Here is a 24134-nt window from a genome sequence, read left to right on the forward strand (position 1 = left end):
TCATGAAAACCAGGCATCATTCCTAGCTTGGTCCCTCTGCGGGCAGAGGCAAATTATTATACACATATGAAAGATAAGAAAGATCCTTTCCTAACATAAAACTATGTGATCTCACAACCCTCGATACTACATACTTATGACTCACCCCAAAACTTCATGCCCAGGAAATTTTAAATTAAAACTATTTCTGGGTTTTAAAAAAATCCCTAAGCAATCTCAGAGACTACCTTTACTCACATAAATAATAGAACCCCAGAACAAATATTATCATACAGATAAACTACATTAGGAAGACTTCCACATTATAATGAACCTAATGAGATTTACAGGCAACTTTCCTATGTCTTATGTTTTTACGAATTATCTAACAAAAATAAAATACATTTTTTATCTACAACTGGGAATCTGTGTAAGTGGAGGGCTGATTTAAGTTATACACAAACTTTTGACCACAAGAGTGTTCAGTGCCCCTACCCAACATTGTTCAAGGGTCAACTGTATAAACATTCCAGAAAGTTGGTGATTATCCAATTCTGTGATTATCTCATTCCCAGAGCAAACACATGGCAAAAATTTGGAAAGTTAGACCACAAAAACAATTGTTTCTTTTGTCTTGTGAAAAGTAAAAATGAATTTCATTTTAAAGGATTCCCTTACATTTTCAGTCTTTAAGTATATGCTTCCCTGTCTTTTCTCTATTATCTCATTTTCTTTAAAAAAAAAAGGGGGGGGTATTAGATAATTCTTTTACACTTTCTCCCTTCCCCAAATACATTTTAAAGTACATACCTCCACGTGATACCAAAGGTTGGTCGAGGAGAAGGATATGGCCATATGTCCAAGGCAGGCTTAGCATTGTAATTAAAATAAGGGACTTCTCGGATTCCTCCTTTTCTGGCCAACTTTTTTAAGTCATCATTAGGCAAAACAAATATGCTCTTCTTGCTGCTCTTGGTGATAAACTTTCTATAGGATGGCAGAGCTGTACCTGATCGAGTCTTCTTGGGTCTTGAAAATTTCATGAGCTTCACTTTGTCCCTTGTGGAATATTCTTTGCTCACAGTCATAGACGTTACCAGAGTGCCTCCTGCAGTGGTCAGTGAGTCAGTCACTGTTGTGGTGACCACGGTTTTGCTCTGCTCCTTCACAGAGATGATGTCCACACTGCTGCCTGGGGAGGGTGTGGAAAGCTTTGTTACTGTTGTAGTAGTGGTTGTAACTGTGGATTTGGCACAATTTTCTGTGGAAGAGACCAAAGTTTGCTTATCGCCTTTTGCAACTTTAATTACAGTTTTTGACTCTGTGGCTACTGTGGATGTCATGGTGGTGACTTCTGTGATGACTGTTTTCCTTTTAGAGTCTCCATTGCTGTTTTCATCTTTGTTGGTGGGCAGACCATTTTCATCAATAAAATCGTTACTGAGGTTGGATTCTTCTCCAGAAACAATAGGTGATGGAGAAACTTTCTTAACTTCTGAGGTTTCAATTTCCATATTTTCTATTTGATTCACTGAACTGCTTTCTGGACATGGTGGAGGTGTCGTAGTTTGTGCTCTTTCTGACTCTTTGGTCAATGGCAGCGTCTCTAGGCCATCCTGGTAGTCACCTTCAGCACCTGAAGATCTCAGTGAGCATGATTTTGTTTCCAAGTTGTTTTTTTCATTAAAATCTTCCATGATGACATCACCATTCATGAATGGCTTTACAGCAGATTCTTTAACAGTCAAAGACTTAATATCATTTTCAGGAATTATTTTATTTATATTATTAACCTTTGGTTCAACGTCACCACCTACTACTTTACTCTCAGAGATTTCTTTCAAGCATTCACCTTTCAAATATACTTTAGGTTTATTATCTTTTCCATTAATTTGAAAGGTACTTGCTTTCTGTCCTTTCTTTTCAGGCTCTCGATTTTCATTATTCTTTTTGTCAGCGCTACTTTTTAGATTTATTTGATCAATACATTTATTAACTGGTCTCTCCTCTAATTTCTGTTCTTGATTTGGTTTTTTACCATTTGCTTCAGTTACCTTACCCTGAAGCCTGTCATCACATTTTCCAGTGGACTTATCTGCAACAAACTCACATTTCAATGGTTCCAAGCCTTCAATACTTTGTTCTTGAGTTACAAACTGCTCAGAAATACTGTCATTGCTATTCTGAACAATCATATCTTCTTCACTGCTGTCTTGAATAGACATAGTATCAGAACTATTTTCCAAAGTGCTATTATATCCAAAGTCACATCCCAGTTTTCCTTCAAAGTCCACTGCTTTTGACAGAGATGAGATGCCTCTATCATCAGTACTCTTAGATACCAATGGAAATAAAGGGCTCTGGGAAGGAGAAACAATGGTGTCATTCTCCTCCTGTGTAAGTGGTTTTTTGGTCTTAGGGATCAAAGCACCAATTTCATCTGCACTGGCTAGTTTAGAGTCATCAATGAGAAAATCACTTCCTTTTGTTTTAATCTTACTAGGTTCCAAGCCTTTACTGGTTGGTTCAGAGGGACTCTCATCTATGTCATTTCCAACAGAATTTTGTTTCTGACAGTTTTTCTCTGGGCTCTGAATGGAGGTGTCCTCTAACATTTGATCTTTTGGATAATGTTTACTTGTGGTATGGTCAGGGTCACTGATTCCCAGACTTGAGGGATCACTTTGTGAACATCTCTGAATAAAGGCTTCAGATTTATCATTACTTGCATTAGGACTTTGTTCTTGTCTAAGCAAGTCACTTTGACATCCTTCTTTTGCTTTTGTTATTACTGGTGACTCAGACAGACTTTTCAAAGAACTTGTAGAGGTCTTTCCTGTACCCTTAATTCCACCCTCCAACTTCATTTTATCAAGTCGTTGTTTTTCTTCCAGTGTAAACTGTTTAATTCTCCTTTCAAGAAGTCCATCTAGTTTAGATGACTTAATTTTCTTTTTATAACTAGTCCTTAGATGAAAACCCTCACTGACATTGACCACATCTACTTGAGAACTTTCCTGACAATTTATTTGTGACTCTGTTTTCACATCATCATCTATTTCCATTGGTTCTTCCTTAAAGGATGAATCATGGTCAGAATCTAGAACTTCTTTTATATCTGTGAAATAAAGACATTTATATAAGTGATATTTTTACTATAAAAAGGGGAATTCACAATACTTTTATTTTAAAAACTTCCAATTTTCACTCAAAAACATATCTATATAATTCAAAGTTCTTAATATATGATTAAAATAGGTTAACAGAGCTAAATGTTATAAAAGGTTAAAAAAAATCAATATATTCCAAATATTTAAATAGTTGAATTCTTCGTATCTAAAAATGATGGAATGTCATATACTAAGTAAAATTACTTAGTATATGACAGCTATTGCATACACCAGGACCTCATGTAAGATTCTCTATACTTTAGTTATAAAATATCTTAAGGCTCATGCATTATCTAGCTTATCTAATTTTTAAAAAACAACTTTTCGCAAAACACAATATAAGCTCCTCAAAACACTGAATGTAGAGTAAGTTATTTCATGACCCAGCAATTCCATATGTCCACATAAGAACTTATACACACATGTTCGTATTAGCATTATTCACAATAGCCAAATGGTACAAAAGACCCAAATACCCATCCACTAATGAGTGAACAAAATATGGCACATCCATTTAATCAAGCATTATTTGAAAATTTTTAAAAATGAAGAAATACTGATACATGCTACAACATGGATGAACCTTCAAAACATTATGCCAAGTGAAAGAAGCCAGTCACAAACACCACATATTACATGACTCTATTTATATGGAATATAAAGACAGGCAAGTCCATAGAGACAGAAAGCAAACTGCTGGGCTGGGGAGGGGGATTTAGGGAGAATTGGGAATGCCAATGGATGTGAGTTTCTTTCTGGCGTCATGAAGATGTTCTAAAATTAAGTACGGTGATGGTTGAACAACTCTGTGGAATACTAAAAACCACCAAGTTGCACACTTTAAATGGGTGAATTACAGGCATAAGGATATTTCAATAAAGCTATTATGAGAGAGAGCATGCACTACCTTTCCTGCTGTGCGAACTAGACCCAGGGCATTCTTACCACCCCAGGCTGCCCCTCGCACTGGGCTCTCCTTACCTTGGTCCTTCTTCTCAATAATCTCTGAAATGTCCATTTCACTTTGCTCTGATCCTTTTGCTGCATCTGAATCTTTTATATGGTCTTTATCAGAATCAGGCTCTGTTTTTATTTTTTTTGGACTTCGTGGGCTTTTTCTTCTATCAGATTCATCCATATTTTCATCCGTATTAGTTTTGGCTAAAAAGAACCAAGTATATAGTAACTATAAATACTTCAAATATTAGCAATGTAATATATTTAGTTTGGTGAAAGATCAAGTACTTTCCAGCAAAATATACTTCATTCTTTTTTATTTAAGAAAAAAAAAGTTGACCCAGACAAGAAAAAGCTAAGGGAGCTCATCACCACCAAACCAATATTTTAGAAATGTTAGAGGGTCTTCTTTAAGAAGAAGGGAATAAAAAGAGTAAAAGTAAGCACAATAAAATGACAGTAAGTATATACCTATCAACAACTGAATCTAAAAATCAAAATAAGCAAAACAAGCAGAACAGAAACAGACTAAGACACAGAGAATATTCTGACGGTTGCCAGAAAGGGGGGGGGGGGTCAGTAAAAAAGGTGAGGGGATTAAGTAGTACAAATTGGTTGCTACAGAACAGTCACGGGGATATAAAGTACAGCAGAGGGAATACAGTCAATACTATAATAATAACCACGCATGGTGTCAGTTGGATGCAAGATTTATTGGGATAATCACTTTGTGAGTTATGTAATGTATAATCACTGGGGTTTACACCTGAAACTAATATAATAATGTATCTCAAATGTAATTGGAAAATAAACAGGTTCAGTGTATCTGAGTGTGTGCAGTCCATGAAAACCCACTTAGATGTACATCTTTGAGTCATTTTATGTATATTATCCTTCAAAAAAATGTTTTTTTTAAAAAGTTGAAGATCCTATATATATTTTCTTATATGTTTGGGTGACCTAAAGCATAAAAGGAATGACTGCATTTTAAATGTGTGTTAGCAGCCTTCATGTATGAGACTATTTCAACTTGTTCACTGACGACAGAAAGTCTACATCAGTGGTTCTCACATACAGTGTTACAGAACCACATTAGAATTTGATGAATTTTCTGATCCTCTGAGCAAAAAAAAAAAAAGAAAGTATGCACACAAACTTTTGTAAATCAATTTCAATGGATTGTTGGATAATCTTGAAGTTTATCCATAGACTCCAGGTGAAGAATACTTAAGTCTATATCAGAATAAAAGAGAAATATCCAAATGTAATGTGTGGCCTTGTTTAGAAATGATTTACTTCCAACAGTAAAAAGGCATCTTTGAGACAACTGGGGCAATGGGAATATGAGCTGAGAATCAGATGATTAATATGTTAACTCTTGTTAATTTGCTGAATGTGATAATGGCATGATGGCTATAAAAAAAAATATCCACTTTAGTTAGAGATACATACTGAACTACTTTTGGTAAGTAACATAATTTTGGGGATTTGCTGTAAATACAGGGGGCGAAACTCCAGGAAAAAAAGTGGGCAGTGACAACTGAAAGAGTGATAGAATTTGATAACTGCTGTGTTGAATGACAGTTACACGGGAGTTCATTATTCTATTCTCTTTTGTGTAGTTTCAAATTTTTCATAGGAAAAACAAAATGAAACCCACAAAATAGAACTATTGTCTGGATGAATATTCTTGGCCCTTAGAGGCATTTTCTACCTTTTATTTTCTTCACTTGAACTAAAATATCTCAAGGACTTAGCAAGATATACCTATTTTTTATTTAAATAAATGAATTCTTCCAGAAAGGTCTGAATGAGGGTAGGAAAAAAGAGTGCAAAAAACACACTCAGTACCTGTCAAGACAGCAGGATAGTGGTGAGAGAAGAAGAGCATCATACAAAAGGGATACGGAATGTGTCTGGAACCCACAGGACACAGAAGAATAAAAAAAAAACTAAACTGATCCTCCTTATTCAATGTTTCTTTAGTTACTGCAGAACAGCTGGGAAATATTTTTCAGTGGTTTCAAGTTGGTCAGAAAAAGTTTTATATGACAATGGTAATCTTGATATTTAAAACAGATAACTGCCTGGCCGGCATGACTCAAAGGTTGAGCACTGACTTACGATCCAGGAGATGACTCTCTCTCATTACTGATGTTTCTATCTCTCCCTCTCCCGTCCTCTCTCTCCAAAGTCAATAAAAATATATTTAAAAAATTATAAAAAAAATATGTAACTATAAAATGTTTGCTGTTTTTCCCATTAAAGTCTTGACATAAATAATATTAATATTCACCCATTACTAAAGTTGATAATGTGTAAAACCAACGCATATAGTTTCAGTTATAAAAAATAACACAAATCAGAAACAATTCTACAGAAAAAATAACTTCCATTACTTACCTCCTTCTAACGGCTTTCTGTAATTCACATTAGTGTTGCCTGGCAACTTAGGAACAAACCTATAAACGTGAGTTTTACTAATCCAGCTCCAACCACCATATCCTGTTACTCTGTATTCCTCTCCTTTTTGCTTCCAAACCTGGTGTAAATACAAACATTCTGGTTAAACAAAAGAATGAGAATGCTTATAAAAGCACATGTGGTTTTATACATTTTTCCCAAACAAAATCAACAGGCAGGCAAATTAATTAAATTTACCAATAAATTTTATTTTCACAGAGAATCAAAGATTCATGAAAAAAACTTAATTTTCCTTTCTAATATAAAAAAAAGTAACACAAGGGGAACCCTAGTACACTGCTGGTGAGAATGCAGACTGGTGCAACCACTATGGAAAACAGTATGGAGGTTCCTCAAAAAATTAGAAATGGAGCTGCCGTTTGACCCAGTGATTCCACTCCTAGGAATGTATCCTGAGAATCCTGAAACATTCATCAGAAAGAATATATGTATCCCGATGTTCATAGCAGCACAGTTTACAATAGCTAAGATCTGGAAACAGCCCAAATGCCCATCAGTAGATGAGTGGATAAAAAGAGCTGTGGGACATTTACACCATGGAATACTACGCAGCTGTAAAGAAGAATCTCGTACTCTTTGGGGCAGTATGGATGGACCTGGAGAATATTATGCTAAGTGAAATAAGCCAGGCAGAGAAAGATAAATATCACATGATCTCGCTTATACGTGGAATCTAAAGAACTTAATAAACTGATGAACAGAATAGATTCAATGACATGGAAGCATAGATGAGACTGATGAATGTCAGAGGGATGGAGGAGGGCGGGTGGGTGGAGGGGGAGAGAGTAACCAAAGAATTTATGTGCATATATACACAACCCAAGGACATGGACAATGGTGGGGAGAGGGACTGGGGAGGGGGAAGGGACGGGGTGGAACGGGTCATCGGGGAGAAAAAGGGACATCCGTAATATTTAAAAAAAAAAAAATAACACAATTTTACAGTTTTATGACAATTTCAACAAATTGGTCTAATAACCCACCTATATTCTACTAAGATAAACCTATGCTTATAAAATTGTCAGAAAGGTTAAAGTAAAATAAATTAAGTACTCAAAGTTGCAGAATAAAAGTCTCAGAAATGGCTAACACTATTTGGAAAGATTAAAAGTATGATTACCTGATGTTTAACTGGAAACGTGTATTTTACCCACGTAGCTTGTTGCATCGTTTCTTCCTCTTCTTGTTTCTTCTCCTTTTTTTTGACTTTCTCTTTTTCTTCTCTTTCAATTGATGTCATCCGGTGTAATCTAAGAATATAAGAATATAAAGATAGAATTACATAAAACTTTGAAAAACAAACAATATAAAAATACAGTGCTGAAAATTAGGAGGCCATAAACAAACAACGGTTAGCTGTAGTCCCCAACCCAGACAACCCCAACCCCGAAAAATAAGTAGACACACAATTCCCTAACAGGAAAAATCAAACAGTACAGAAAGGCAGGACGCAACGCTGTGCTCCCTGTAAGACATACTCATTCCTGACTTATTCCTAAAATATTTCATGCACACATCAATATATTTACACAAAAGGGGTATTATATTACAAACACAACTACCCAGTTTTTAATCAATGAATAATTGCACAAAGAGCTCTCCATACCAGAAGATACAGATCTTTTAAAGAATTAATGTATCACTGCATGAATATAATTTATTAAACCAGCTCCCTATTGAAAGGAATACTTTATTTCTTCCCCCCCAAATAAGACCAACAAATATAAAACCTTTTATTTTATCAACCAATATTTCTGATTCTATCTAGCACTGGGATTTTAAAGCCTTCACATGGTCCACTAACATAGAACTCAGGCTTCCTACATCCACATCCTAGAGAAAGGGACCCAATGTCTCCTGCTTTGGGTGAGGAGCGGGGCTGAGAAGGGAGAACCACACCGATTAGACATCATCATTAGGCAAAGGACAGAAGCCACACTCTTTTTTCAGGCCAAAAAACAGGTATCGCTGCACCCAGCAGTAAGGGGATGGGCAGGCCTGTGGTGAAGCTCTAAATTAAGGTGTTTTAGACTCTATGTTCATGAATGGGACTATTTCCTAGAAACAGGGATGGTAATCTAGAGAGACGAGCTCCTATCTTTCTGAGAGCTCCAAGGTAGAATTGCTTTTTAGCAAGCTCTACCAGCTGCAGCCAATTTCGCATGCACAGCTATGCGCCAAGTGGAAAGATAAAGAGATCCTTTGTCAAGTTGGGGGTGGGAGGTGCTAATAAGCTGTGAAAGGGGATTTAATTCTTTTTATCTTCATCCCTCCACCAAAAACTCCGTATTTATCTATCTCCACTTTTAAGAACGTTTTGTGACCCTGTGACTACAGGAACCCAGAATCTAGCCTCCCCCAGGCTGCCAGAACTCATGCTAATTAACTGCACACACTAGCAGAGCCAACATCCTTCCCTCTCACACAGTGGATTCTCACCAGGACCAACTCACTGATTCAAATACCATCGATTTGCTGCCACTCTTGGAACCAGGAAGTGGGGCAAGCTCTGTAGGCAGGGCAGGGTGCATAACCCAACAGCCTCAGCCCACCAGAGTAAGGAGGGAGTGACGAGGACCATGTAGAATCTCTCAACAGTTTCTCTGGGGTCAGCTTTAAACACCTCTGCAAGGTCAGGTCCAACACAGTAACTGTCCATCTTCACTGAAAGGCCAGGGATGGCGCACTGTGTGGGAACAGCAGTGTAGTGACACTCTAGGGGCTCATGGTTGAGCTGGACACTCAGCTTGCGCTCTTACTGTTCACACAGGAATAGGTCCATCACCGCCAACGGCTGAACTTTGCTGGGGAAGCCAGGCCTGTGAAGTGGCTGTAGCTAATCTGTGATGTCAGCTAACCCAGAGTAAATTCTATTGTTCTCACTGCCACCAAAACAATCCTTACAAGAAAAGGCAGCAACAAAGGAGCCCCAGAAGAGTTCAATTCCTCTTGGCTGGGCAGAAAGCTTGGCTACTGCTGCCAGCCTGGAGGCCCCTGGCAGGAAGCTCCATCAGGCCGGACCACCTACCTCCAGCTGCTGCTCCACACTAGCGGGTGCAGTGGTGGCAGGTGTTCCTTCCGCACCTCCATGGTTCAACTGAGAGCTGGAACGAGCTTTAACTCCGCTCCCAATCTCCTTGTTGTGTGGTGTTTGCTATTACACTCAAAGCTACAATAAGCAATGTTTTCTGTCTTCCTTGGTCAACTTGGGGAGTCTCTCCCAAAGTTCCCCAGTGCTGGGATGGCTAAGTCCAAATGTTCATGCATTTAAAATGCTGACCATGCGAAACCGCTCTTAGAACTATACGTTTTACACTGCATCGATTATAAAGCCACCGTTTCCCATACCTTCACTCAAGTTAGTACCAACTTCTAAATTATTACCTCAAGTGAAAGAATAAATACTATCCCACTGTTCTGATTTACATTTCTTTAATTATGAGAGAAGTAACCTTTTATTTTATTTCTACTGGCCTTTCGTATTTATTTTTCTGCAAAATGCCAGTTCAAATCCTTTGTCTTGTCTGTACTGGGCTATCAGTCCTTTTCATTTATAAAAAGGTGTTTGTCAATTAAGGAAATTTTCCATTTGTAGTGCAAATAGTTTTCCTCAGTTTGTCATCTGTCTTTTGAGTTTGATTACATTAATATTTTCCACTCAGAATTTTAAATATATATATCCACTTTTTTCCTCTATGGCATCTGGGTTTTATATCTGTTTAAAAAGAAAGTATCACAACAAAAACATAAATTAATCCATGATTTCTTATTAAAGTTTTGTTTTTATCGTTATTAAGAGGTGTGTTTTTTAAATCTTTCATTTATCTGAATGTTTTTGCTGAGGCAGAGATCTAGATGATATTTTGTCCAAACATGCCCTGCCCTCTTTTTCTCTAGCATGTGATGCTATCACAGCCAGATTCCCATGTGTGTTTAGATCTATTTCTGTATTCTGTTTGATTCCAGTGTTCTACTTCCTCTGCAGTACAAATAATTTTGATTATTGAAGTTTCAAAATATGTTCTAATACAATCCCTTTTTTTATAATACCTACTTCCCTTTTCCTACACATTAATCTTTCTAGATGAAAAAATTAGTATCATTTTTGTCAAGCTTCCCTGCCCACAAAGAAAAAATCCTATTCACAATGCAAATAAATATTAATTTTGATTAAGTTACTATAATTAACATAATACACAGCATATCTTTTTATTTACTCAAAAGTATCCTTTTACATCTTTAGTAAAATTTTAATGATTTCTTTACATGATCCTGAATATTGTTAAATTTACTCCTAGTTGAAGTTTCTTTTCTGTTGTTCAGATATTTTCTTTCATTATGATTTTTAAATAGTAAAATGTAACCAGGTTAAGAAACAGAACTTTATCAATAACCAATACATCTGAAGCTAGTATGTCCCACCCTTAGTCATTATCCTGACTTTTCTGTTATCATTCCCGCACTTCTCTTTATGGTTTTATCACCCATGTGTGTATCCCAAATAGGATAAAATTTGGCTTTGAAAACTCAGTACCAAGAATAAAACTAGCTACACGAGCAAAAGAGCAATAATGTCACTATTAAAGAAGGTTACTGAGAAAAAATAAAACTTTCATCTGGGTCACAGTTCACAAGTTGAAAAGGGCCTCTTCTGGTGAAATTCAAGGTCAAGAGCAAGGCCTGGAAGGCACCAGGCTCACCACACTCAGAGGATCTGGCAGACTGTGTGTAAATAGATGCTGCCGAGATGGATCTGAAGAGGACTGCTCTGCATTTCCTGTTTCTGGGCCTTCTGAGGATTCTGTGGTGCAAACTGTGACAATTCTCAGTTCTCCCCCTTCTTAGGTACGTTACCATTTGTACAGCTGCACTACTGCATCCACAATCTTACTGGTGCTGTGTTCTCTCTTGTTCCCTTTGTCCCTGTGGATTTATGCTTTTAAAAAATCCCTCTGCCATAAGTTTTGGTGGAGCTCAGCAAGGAGCAAACTTAAATGCGTTTACTCAATTTGTTTTTTTAAACTTGGAACTCCCACTGTATTTTCCACATGGTTACTGTTGGTATACATAAAACCTATTGTTCAGTATGGTGGCCACTTTCATTTTCATATTGTTTCTGATAGTTCTAAGCGTATAATTAGATCAACTAAATAATAATTGTGCCTATATCTGCTAATATGTTTTACAACTCTTGACAAACTGGCTAATACTTTTAAGAAATGTTAAAAGACAGTAGTGATAGTTCACATCTTTGTTTTGTACCACTTGAGTGTTAATGGGAATGCTTGACGAGTTTCACCAAAAAGCATGATGGTTTGGTTTGAAATACATCTTTACAAAAAATAAAAGACTATTCATCTATTCCTATTTACTAAGCTGTGCTTTTTTTTAACGAATTAATAATGAATTTAAATCTTTAAATACCTTCTTGGCATCTAACGAGAGGATCAAAGTTTTCTTTCTTTGATATCTTAAAGTAGCATGGAATTAATAATCTCCTAAGAATGGACAAGTCTTCCATGCCTAGGGGAAGCCAATTTAGCTATGGTTTATCATTCTTTGAATTCACTCCTAAATATATTTCCTAATGTTTTAAGATTTCTTGAATGCACATCTATTTACTATTAATTGTTCATCAATGGTAAATATTAATAAAGACAAGGCTATAATTTTCTACTTATCTATTCACCTAATTATATTTATCAAGTTTTATACTGACACAAATAATAACCTATAAGATTTCCTTCTTGTTCTATTTTGTGAAAGAGTTTCAATACAATTATGTTTACTGAAACTTGAGTAACTTCCTTATGAGGTCACGGTCCTGCCTGTCCAGTGACAGCCTCTAAACTGAACCAGAAATCCTTTTCCTGCCTTAGAAGAGTGCAGCCTACTCAGGCCAATGACTGAGATCAGTGGGGCTCCCCCACCCAATTCTTCTACCCAAAAGTAGGATCCCCTTTCTCTGTGGATGTAGGAAGCCTGAATACTGCATTAGTGGCCCCTGTGAAGGTTAAAATCCCTCGTACCAGTGAGAGGATCACAAATATCGGTTGGTATGTCCCATTTTCTAGTCTTGATATTGGTTATGTTTTCTCCCCCCCTCCCCCAATTCCTGATAATCTCATCAGAGGTTTGTAAATTATAATAGCATCTAAGATATGTTTGTTTTCTATTTCATCAAATATTTGATGTTCTTTAGTATTTCCTTTCTTTCTGCTGACGTCATCAGATCTATGTCTAGCTAATCAATTTGTAGTTCTTCTTTCCCAGTATAAATGTTGAAGGCTCCCAACTTCTCCTGGGTACTCTTTTTCTTAAAAATAATCCTCACCCGAGAATACGTTTACTGGTTTTAGAGAGAGAAGAAGGGAGGGGGGAGAAAGGGGAGATAGAGATAATTGAGAGAGAAACGACAACTGGTTGCCTCCCATAAGCTTCCCGACCAGGGACTGAACCCGAAACCTAGGCATGTGCCCTGACCAGGAATGGAACCTGAAACCTTTTTGGTGTACAGGATGACGCTCTAAGCAACCAACCATCCAGCCGGGGCTCCCCTGGATGCTCTTTAGTTACAGCCCCAAAATTTCAATGTATGTAGTGTTCCCATGAACTTTCAATTCAAAATGTTTTCTAGTTTTCATCATAATTTTTCTTTGACCACCTGCTAATTTAGAGGTATATTTTTTAAGTTTCAAGCATACAACCCTTACACTGTTTTAAACTTTTACCACAAATGCCCATATCCTTAAACAATATTCTAGCACTGTATTAGCATATGTTTTTAAATTTTACATAAATCAAATAATACTCCATGTATTTTTTTAGGAAAAGAATTCTTTTCACTCTGTTGTACATTTATGAGATTCAATCTCACTGACACTTGTTGCTCTAGTTTTTCACTGGCAGTCCATTAAAGAACCACACAATTTAAACATGCCTGATTATGGCATTTAGGGGTTGTTAGCAAATTTTAACCACTAAAAAAATATTATAAAAAAAATATCTTTTAATATGTATTGTCATATACATGTAGGGTTTCACTAAGGTATTTAGTTAGGAATAGAAAATTTTCAACTTTGTTTTTACCAAATTGTTCTCTAAAATGCTTATAACAAGCATTATACTAGTTGCTCTTTTATCAATGTATCAGAAGTCTCTTTCTATTATGTCACATTTTTGCCAACACTCTCAAATTTTGACAATCTGTTGAAGAATATGAAATAATAAGTCCTAGTTTTTTAATAAATGTTTTTCTTAATGTTGATTTTTTTTTTGCGGGGGGGGGGGGGGAGGCATGACATCAATGTGAAAGAGAAGTATTGATCAGCTGCTTCCTGTACACACCATGCCTGGGGATCAAACTCACAACCCAGGTATGTGTCCTGACCTGAAATCAAATTGGTGACCTTTCGGTATACTGGACGACCCTCAATCAGCTGAACCACACTGGCCAGGGCTAGTTTTAATGTACATTTTACATGGACGTTAAGCATCTTTTAACGTTTTTGGCTACTTGTGTTTCCTGTGAATTATGTATGCATTTTTTCTACTCAACGGTTTGATTTTTTTTGTTTGAACTGAAGTTCTTAAAAATATTGTGAAGATTAACCCTTTTTTTACTGTAGTATAATAAAAAAAATATCTCCAACTTGTCACTCTAAATCTTCATTAGAATGTTTAATAGTCAGAAACAAATTTATGAAAGGCATGATTTAGTCATTCCAAGTTATGTTTGAGTATTGGGAATTCTAGTTAGCAACATTTCAATTAGCTTTAGTCCTTAAAGTAGTGTTCTCTGCCATCAGGGATGTAGCTGCCTGGTCCACTGATACAAGTTTCAGCATGGTCACTGAATAGGAGAACATTGAGACAGAACAGTTTGTTGCAAGTCTGGAGTTAAATGCAAGAAGGAACAACAGAAATATACACTACTGCCTCACAATTGTCTCTGGCTCTCTCCTGGCTTTACCCTGATAAAAGAGAGCCCCAAGAGGTAGAATAAAGGTAAGCCACCATTTAGCTCTCCTCTCCAGGGGCGCAGTCGGTAGCACCTTAGCTTAACCCATTTTTGTTTCCCTAGGAAGAATTAAGTTTATTCCATTTGTGGAAGCCTGTACTGGTTGCAGCAGTTACATTCAAAAGGGGAGGAAGAAAAGAGAAAGAAAAAGAAGTATATGTAAGATTTATGTGGGAAAACAAAGAAACAGAGCAATCCTTAGCAGGTAAAAAATGTTTAGTAGGTATAAATTAACTTTTCTTAAGAAAACTTCTCATTACATAATAAAACATGTTGAAAGCAACACGAAGCTGTATTATTATTTGGAAAATGGCAGTGTTGTTATACCTTTGGAGTGGGGCCCTGTAGGTAGAATGATTCTTACTTTCCACATTGAATAATAATCTACATTTTTACCAAGAGCTTGTATTAGTTTTGTAGTAATAACTTCTTAAAGACTAACTAAAATTGAAAAAAATAAAAATAAAAATAAAATCCCTAGGGCCAAAAAGTAGATTCAAGGCACAAAACGTACCTTTTTTTTTAACTATGTGCTAAAGTTACACAGCTCTTGATCTACTTAAGAACCACCTGATCTTTGTCCAGGCACTCAACTCTAAATAAATCAGATGCCTAGCACACTACTGGGAACATTCTAGAATAAATATTCAAAGAAATGAGTGCTTTTTCTATTCAATAAAGATGCTTTTTACTGTAAAAACTACTAACTTCATATACTTGATCTGCTTTGATATTCATTACAATTCTATATTATGAAGTAGAACTAATCTTATTATATATCGGAAGAAAATGAGGCCAAAAAGAATTAAGTCTTTAATATGGTCTTTTAAATACATTAACTTTCATTCTCAATAGACTAATCTTCCAAAAAGGAGTCTATACACCATCCACAGGGCTCAGAATTCACTTACCTCGTATGTCCTAAAGATTCCCGCCATATTGGTAGCATCACAACTGGTTTAACTGCACACTCCAAAATAGCTAAAGCCAGTGCAAATTCTCTGGGTTTGCTACACATCTGAACTGCCTTGATCCAATTTGCCCTGTATTTCAGGAGGAAAAACAAATATTTTACTTTGTTGATCTTAAGGTACAAGCACAAGTTGTAATTTATGATGCCTCCACCTTACAGAGCATTTGTTTCCAGGCTAAGCAGGTATATATATACTGCTACTGGAATTTTCTATCTCACAGATACATAAATTTTGACCACTGGAAGGAATCCCAGAAGTTAATTAGTCCTCCAGCTTCTTAAACCATCTACAGTGTTATGTTACTTTGTTTAGTCTCCATTTGATTCCAGGGATAAAGAGTCTGCTTTCCAGAAACCTCCCAAACATTAGTGTTGGTTCAGTAACTTAGAATGCACTCACATCCTTAATGTGCCTAAACTGACTTCATTCAGTTCACTGGGAATAACCATTTGAAGTACACACCTGTCATGATCATTTTTTAAATAGTTACTATATTCATAGCAATAAATGAACCACAGCTTCCTTTACCTGTGTGAAGCCCAGTTGGGATGAAGAAACGATGAAGGGATGTTGTTTTCCAGTTGGGTGATAGTCAGTCTCAGAGTAGATACTGTAAGAACCTTGGACCCGTGGACAGAGCCATTCCATTTGAACTCTCCTGCTGGAGTCAGACAGAATTTATGTGCAAGATGCCTTCTCTTATCATGGTCTTCTCTGTGCTGGTGCTTATTCAAAGCAAATGAATTGGTGGAGTACTGATTGTGGTAGACACGGTACTTCCCTTCTTGACCCAACTTAAAATAATTGTTGATATTTCCTTTCATGACCACTTCCTTTTTGGTGCTCAACCGTGAAATTTCTCCTTGAGAGTTAACTACTAGTACCTGACCAAGAAAATAAAAAGACTCCATTGTTTATACCAAATATGCAAATTTGATCAATTGTCTTTCAATAATTTATGTTAATCATTCCAAATAAGATACATCTTACAACTGAACTTCTGAAGTTTAAAAGGTAGTTAATTGTTTATAATTAAACAATCAAGATATGCCTGCCAAAAAGAAAGAAAACTAACCTTTATTAAGTGCCTATTATATGTCAGACATTATTAAGTACTTTCATGTATCTCAAATATACACACAAAACTATATGTGTAAATCATTCACCAGTCATTATTTCAAGCCTATAATATATAGGTTAGGGAAAAAGGAGGGCATTATACATACTATTCCCCAAAAAATATATTCCTAAAAATACCTTTTCTTTTGCTCCTTTTATCAATTTTAGCTTTAGGAGAAGAGCCTGAGGATAATCTAAAATAGTGTAAAGAGTTGGTGCCAATCCTTTTGTGGACTATGAAATCAATAGTGGGCCTTAGTCAGCTTTTTAAGAAAATGAACTATAATATAATAGAAGAGAAAATAACAGAGTGCTTCCCACATAGTAATGTAAAATACTATTTCAGGAAAGTAGTGTGTGTACTGGGGGGCTATGAAAAATATCTTCCTGAGGGTCAGAGTAGAAAAGAAGTTGGAAAGCCACTGCTTCAAGCGATTCCTATGATGTTAAGAAGAGAGCAATGCAGAGCCTTGCTATCTACCCTGCAAATGATTCTCAACTGGGAGACAAAGTTATGACCATTACTCTGTCACTATGGCTAGCTGGGGGGCAGAAATACTGAGTCCTGACTTCAATCTTTTTGTTCATAATGAGATGAGATGCTGTGCTGTGCGCTATGCACTGTACTCTGCCATCAAGTCCTGTCCTTTAGCTGCAGGTTCACCAAAACTGATTCTAGCTGGACTGGAGCCTTAAAGTATCTACAAATACCCTACTCATTATCATGTGTGGGGATAAAGGCTCCATCTCTTTAGAATTACATACAACAAAACTAACCATAAAGAAATAGAGTATACTACCCATTTACAGCATTTCTATGCATGGACTGAAATTTGGGGGGCATAACTATGCTTATAAACCTAACACTTTAATTTTTTTTAAATTCTTGTTAGCCAATACACTCTTGGAAGTGAAGAAAATATAATTCAAAACTTGCAGCCCCTATTTCTAAGGTATGGTAAATAAAATTATTTTACATTCCAGAAATTTTTGTTTTAAACAGAAAGAACACACCTCTTTGCCCTCCTTAAATAACTTATTTGCTTCATGGGCTGCGGCTGCCACCTGTTGGCTCTTCAGCTGACTAAGTTTGCTGTCTGGATTCCGTAACCTGGTGATGATTCGAGTTGAACCGGATGAGCCTCGTCCACCTCCAGGAGACTCACTTATTTCCCCATTAGACTTTTCTGATTTGAAATCACCTGTTATCAAATGAAAAGCCAAAAATAATTGCTAACAGTAAGTAAGTTATGTATTTAATACTACTTTATCTAAAACTCATACCTGGGTGCGCATCTAAGATCCAGAAAGTAAACAAAAAAAGTCCTTGAAGAGCCAAAGCAAATGTATTAATTCTTATAGTTTTTACTTAAAAGGAAGTTATGCTAGAACTTGACTGTGAGTCATTTATAATTTTACAGAAAACTCAAACATGCCAGGTTATCTGTTTCGAAGCTCATCTACTAGAAAACAGTAAGGGCTGCTACAAGTAACAAACATAAGTCAAAGCGCACACTAATGAAATGTTGCCTTATATATTAAATGTGGGTTTCTGTATAAAAAGTAAAGGATGCAATTAAATTTATAAAGATTTCCACCGAAATTCTGCTTACATACCTAATGGTTGAAAGCTTATAAACATAAATGCCAAGTGAATTTTCTCCTAAGTAATCCAGATAATTATCTGCATATGCAAATAATTATACATGTGAAAATAAACTAAATTAGTTTTTCTTAAATAATAAAGACCTCTCACATTTTCATCGTACTTAATTTTTTAAAGTGACAGATTTAACAACAAAGGAGCAATTTCTGCTTTCCCATGAATCTCACTTTGGATGAAAATTTCTATACATTCTGAAACGACTGCATCACTATCCAATTTCCACTGGCCAGATAGCCGAACAAGATCTCATTTTTCTTTTTTGATTTAAAGCTCTGTAAAATTAAGACAGTGTGGCATTGGCAAATGGAAAACCAAACAGAAAACTACTATACTTTATAATATAAAAATGCCATTTTAAGTAGAGAAAAAAATTGAATTGAGAAAACTGACTATCCATTTTGAAAACTATGGAAGTTAAAACAATTCAGCAAACATTTGTTAATTTTATGTATTCAACACCCCCTTCTTTCCTTTGGGGATATGCATTTCTCCCACTACAATATGATTCTGCCAGGACAGTAAATACATATCTTGCCCTATGTATGGAGTAAGCAACATCATCCAGCTTAGACAGAGCACATCACTGGCTGGCCACAGCAACAGTCTCAGAACTGGTTATGTGATCCAAACCATGCAGCATCCTATTCCAATTTTGAAAGTCTGAAGATGCAGAAACAGTCCTACTTTAGAAAATTTGGAGATGGAGAAAGGGTACTAGTGAGTATAAATTAAAGGCTGGTTACTTTTACCCCACAACATGGAGAAAACATCCAATAATAAGAGACAATAATAAACCCACCATGGGGGTGGGGGAGTGCTGAACAGGAGGGGAAGACCAGTGATAACCTCATTTGGGTTCTTACTGAGTCCAATAATGCACCTGATGCTGTCATTACTTCTGGACTTCCCAATTGTATGAGCCAATACAACTCCCTTTTTGTTTTAAGCAAGTCTGGTGAATTTCTGTCACATATAATCATTACAGTCTAAATAATCCAGCAGGTATTTTAAGATTTTGATCCCAAAATATGGCACTGACTAAATCAAGATGTGGTAGAGGTACTGAGTATTTTGCCATCCCAGGCTGGAAAACTAGAAACCTTCACTGTCTGGTAGCACAGCAGCTGGTTGGACCATCAACAATTCTTTCTGGGTCCCAGAACAAGAGCCTACCCATGCTGAAGGTTTATGCCAAGATGTTGAACTTGGTGGCTACATCTTGGAACCATCTATAAAGTCCTACAATAAAGACTTTTTGACCTCCTTTGGCCTAGGCTGGACTTCCTAAAAAGCAGAAAGGGAATGGCACAGAGCTTTTAAAAAGAAGTCCTGCACGCAAAATAAGGGAAAGGAGGCAGATAACTCACTCATCCCTACCAGTAAGACTTGAAAGGAAACCCAGCTGAGAGTGGAGGTCCTTATCTCATAGCCCTTGCCCAAAGGTCACACTATAACAGAGTGCATCCCTCTGATGTAGCCTGGAGGCAGAGTACACAGCTGCTTTACCCTAGTCTCTGGAGCTCAGTGTTTAATGATGTGAGGAGGCAGAAGCTTAGATAGACTATTCACTTGCGGGCAAGTAGAGGTGGTTTACCTTCAGGGACCCTGAACCACATTTCTGGGCAGTAGGTACCAGCTGGGTACCCAGACAATCTATAAGGGAGTGCCACTGCCAGAGAAAATTTCCAAACCTGCCAAGCTAGAATGTATGATTAGCCAAGCCTACAGCAATCATCAGCAACCTATCCCTGACAACAGCCAGCCAGAACTCGGCTGCTAAAGTAGAAGAGCCTCCAGAAGGAAGATCTTCCCATATGCTTCTCACTTCTCATCCACAGCCACCCTCCCAGAAAACCAATGGCAGCAAGATTTATCAAAGAATGTCCTCTGCTATCAGGATACTGAGTGTTAAAGGAAGTCAAATTCATAATTTAGCTCATGGATTTTGAGATCAAGATAAGCCACATCCAGACTTAATAAAAAATAACAGACAACACGCAGAAATAGAAATCCTAGATACAATTATAATTACCAGATGTAATTTTGGGAAACAAGTTTTCGGAAAAAGTTTCAGTTGTGGGTAAAATCTTTTTATTATGTTAGGCAGAAACATTTTTTAATTTGAATACACAAGTTTGTGCTGAGCTACCAAAGGGTGGAATTGTGGTAATTTACTGTTTCCTATCTTTACTGCATCTCTGTTTCTTTGGAAACGACTCCTACCCCACTCCAATCATATACTTTTGCTGCAGCCATCAATCATAATACCTTGCCTGCCCTGGCCACAGGAGTGGGAACAGTATGTTCAAGATAGGCCACTCAAATTCCTTCAAGGGCTTGGGCTTTGGATTTGGAGCAGGAGTAGTGGCCTTGCCTTTGGGTGACAAACCTTGGAAAGATATGAATACAAACCACGGATGCCATCTTTCCTGCCACTTGGAAAAAGCCTGTCTGTGTCAGGAGAGAATGAAGTTAACACACAAAGATATGCAGATCCAAAAGGTGAGAGTGAAAGGGAGGAAGACAGAAACAGTCTTGATACCTGGAGGTCCAGTTATCCCCGAGGACGAATAATTACATTCCCTTTTCCCAATTACGTGAGCAGTTAAATTCCCTTTTCACTTCAGCTAGTTTAAGTTGATTAGGTCACTTGCAATTGAAAAAGTTCTAATTAAAACAGATCTCCACCTCACACAATACAAAAAATTATACTCCAGAAGGATTAAAAAGTTACAAATTATGTGAAATTACTGTAAAATACATGAATATTCTTGGGATAGGGATGGTCTTCCTTAATAAGACACAAAATGCAGAGAAACCCTAAAGAAAAGCATTGATAAATTTAACTACATAAAAATGTAAAAACTTCTGTACAAGATAACAGGAAGAGTTAAAAACAAGCAATGACTATATAAGTATATATGTAAAATCTAAGATTAATAGCCATAATATTTTATAAAGCATTCTTAAAACTCATTAAGGAAAAATATCAAAACAATAGAAAAAAAGAAGCAAATGACGTGAAGAAGCAATTCACAGAAAGCTGAACAAACACATGAAAAGAAATTCAACCGCATTAGTAAGCAGGGATCTGCAAATTTTAACATGAAATACTTTACCATTGGCAAAAATGAAGAGATTGATGATGCTGAATTTAGGTCAGAGTATGAAGAAATATGTATGTATGTAAACTACAGGCATAGCTCACTTTTAATGTACAATGAAGCAGTAGCCATCACTACTTTAAAATGTGCCTAACCGTTTGACCCAGCTATTCCACTTGCTGTTTCTATAACTGCCAAACATACTCGCGTAAGTACACAAAGATATATGTTGAGGATGTTAAAAAGCATCACTACTTGTAATAATAAAAAAACTATTAACAGTCTAAATGTCCATTATTAAAGACATAGTAAATGAATTGTGGTTCATTCATACTGTGAAGTACCATGCAGCAGTTAAAAAAGAATGAATTTAATTTATAACATAAAAAGATCCATTACGTGTATTACTGAATGAATAAAAACAAGGTGCAGAACAATACATGCAAAATGATCCTGTTTAAATTTAAAAATAACTTTTTATAAACATACACACATTAATGCAACTGCATGGAGAAAGATAAAAATGTTACACACTCAACAGTTGATGGGGGTTACCTTTGGGGAGGAGGGTGTGAAAAAGATCTATTTTTCCTGTGTGCTTTTTGTATTTTTTAAAACAAAAACAGTAAGTGCAAATGCTACATGTTTAAAAAAAGAAGAAAAAAAGGAAAAGAAAATCTAAATCTTCCCACCCCCATCAAACTTTCATTTTAAAAATTAAAAATTAAAAAAAAAAAGCTTGCTTTAATGTAGGAAGTGTATTCTTACCTATCTCTTCTTGAATAGAGACAGGTGTATGAGACTCTCTTTCTCCACTGTCAGGATCATCAGCTGCCTTAGCAGATTCACTCTGGGAAGAATTTAGTTCACTGCTGCTGTTACTGTTTTCCAGATTAGGCTGAATGGAGGTAGTGGTAGCACTAGTGTTACTGCTGTCACATGTCTTGTTACGTTCTTCTAGAAAAATAGAATACCTGATTTTTAAATTGGAAATCACATCAAAAATAAAACTAATTGTCAGAAAAGACATTTTATTGTTTTAGGAGTGCATTACAAAGCTATATTTTAAAAAGAAAAGCTACTCATGTATGAATAATGCAATGTATGAAAAGAAGTTTGTAAGCAATACCCTGAGTTATTTTTTAAGTCTCTCAGTCTTTTAACTCAGACTTTTATAACCTTAGGCTACCATACAAAGCCAATTTTTCAGGTACCCCAGAGCTGAAGAATAATAAAGTGATGTAACTATCTCACAAAACTCAGTGTTCACCAGATACTGCAGAAGTGATTTTGTTGAGATTATCCCTCAAAATCTGAAATTTACATTATTCTTACTTTTCAAACAGTATCAGAGTATTAGAAACAGACGAAAACAGGATTCTTTATCTCTGAAGTTTTCTGCCTGAATTCCATGCCTCCAAATTAACTAGAAGGTAATACCTAAGTGATTGTTAATTTTAAGGACAATTTAATAGTATCACTAAGAGTATAGTTCTAAAAGTATATCAAAATGAACACTACCCATGAACTGAAAGCCTACATCTTCCCATGGTAGCTGAGAAATTAAAAGACTCCTGCATTTCACTGTCAATAATAAGATACTCTTTAAACCAATCACTTCCATTAAAAAGTGGCTGAGAGTACATCACAAAGGCTATCTCTAATATGATGAGCTTCTAAGTTTTTTTTGAGGAAAGAACAACTTGATAGAAAAAAGGGAAATTATATGAACAGTCACAAAAGAGATGAAAACGGCATTTATACATATGGAAATATACTCACAATTCAAACTAAGAGAAATGCAAAGTAAAACTATATGGAGAAACTACTTCAGCTATGAGACTGGCAAAAATCCAAGTCTCACAATACATGCAGGTAGAGAAGCAGTGGGTTAACAGCACTTCCACACACTGCTGTGGGAATGCAAAATGGTGCACAGTGGATAAAAGGAAACTGGCACTATCTAGAAAATTACACGTGCCTTTATTCTTTAGCAATCCCATGTCCAGAAACCTACCCCAAAATACACTACCAAAAACACTAAATTATTTATTTACAGAGCTATTCATTGCAGCATTATTTATAATGGCAAAAGACCAGAAACACAAAATGCCCATCAATAGGACACTGGTTGAATAAAAATGATACACACAATGAAATATTATGTACCATAACAAGGATTGTAGAAATCACTATATCCACATAACAGTACTTATAATAACTTTCGTGCAAGAAAGGGAAAGAAATTTAAATTTATGGACATATTTTTATTTTCTTTAGCAAAAAAATCCCACAAAAAACTGCAAGAATAACCAGAATGGCACCTATAAGGGAAGGGAAAGATCTGGATACCTAGAGAGGAAATCGATAAAAGTTCTTTGTTTATATACAGTTACATAGTTTGACTTCGAAATCACGCCACTGTTTTACATTTTTAAAATATTAAAATTAGAACAAAGTGAAACAAATAAATCCTAACTGTATATCAAGTTGTCGGCATAACCACAATTATTTCAAGTGACTTTGGAACACAGTATTTTGACTGTACATCCTTACTGGAAATATGGTAGAAGGATAGAGAACTGCAAAAAAATCCTAACTGCCATTCAGTAGACTTATTATTCACAATAGTAGTAATGTGAAATTACTATGATCTACAAA

The 24134-nt window shown here is 36.1% G+C and overlaps 1 protein-coding gene across 9 annotated transcripts in view; it reads right to left on the minus strand.

The window, feature by feature from the left end:
- The window catches only part of BPTF (bromodomain PHD finger transcription factor), a 95990-nt gene that overhangs the window by 41218 nt on the left and 30638 nt on the right, over positions 1-24134 (minus strand). For all 9 annotated transcript variants that reach the window (XM_087826303.1, XM_087826305.1, XM_087826301.1 and 6 more), the window contains exons 6-13: positions 22242-22430; positions 17718-17905; positions 16113-16468; positions 15522-15653; positions 7711-7840; positions 6510-6648; positions 4131-4310; positions 790-3097 (exon numbers count right to left, since the gene is read on the minus strand). In XM_087826303.1, coding sequence (XP_087682429.1) covers positions 790-3097; positions 4131-4310; positions 6510-6648; positions 7711-7840; positions 15522-15653; positions 16113-16468; positions 17718-17905; positions 22242-22430 — 3622 coding nt within the window. The remainder of the gene's footprint in view (positions 1-789; positions 3098-4130; positions 4311-6509; positions 6649-7710; positions 7841-15521; positions 15654-16112; positions 16469-17717; positions 17906-22241; positions 22431-24134) is intronic.

The sequence above is a fragment of the Miniopterus natalensis genome, chromosome 17 (genome assembly GCF_054644295.1).
Source record: "Miniopterus natalensis isolate mMinNat1 chromosome 17, mMinNat1.hap1, whole genome shotgun sequence".
Taxonomy (NCBI): domain Eukaryota; kingdom Metazoa; phylum Chordata; class Mammalia; order Chiroptera; family Miniopteridae; genus Miniopterus; species Miniopterus natalensis.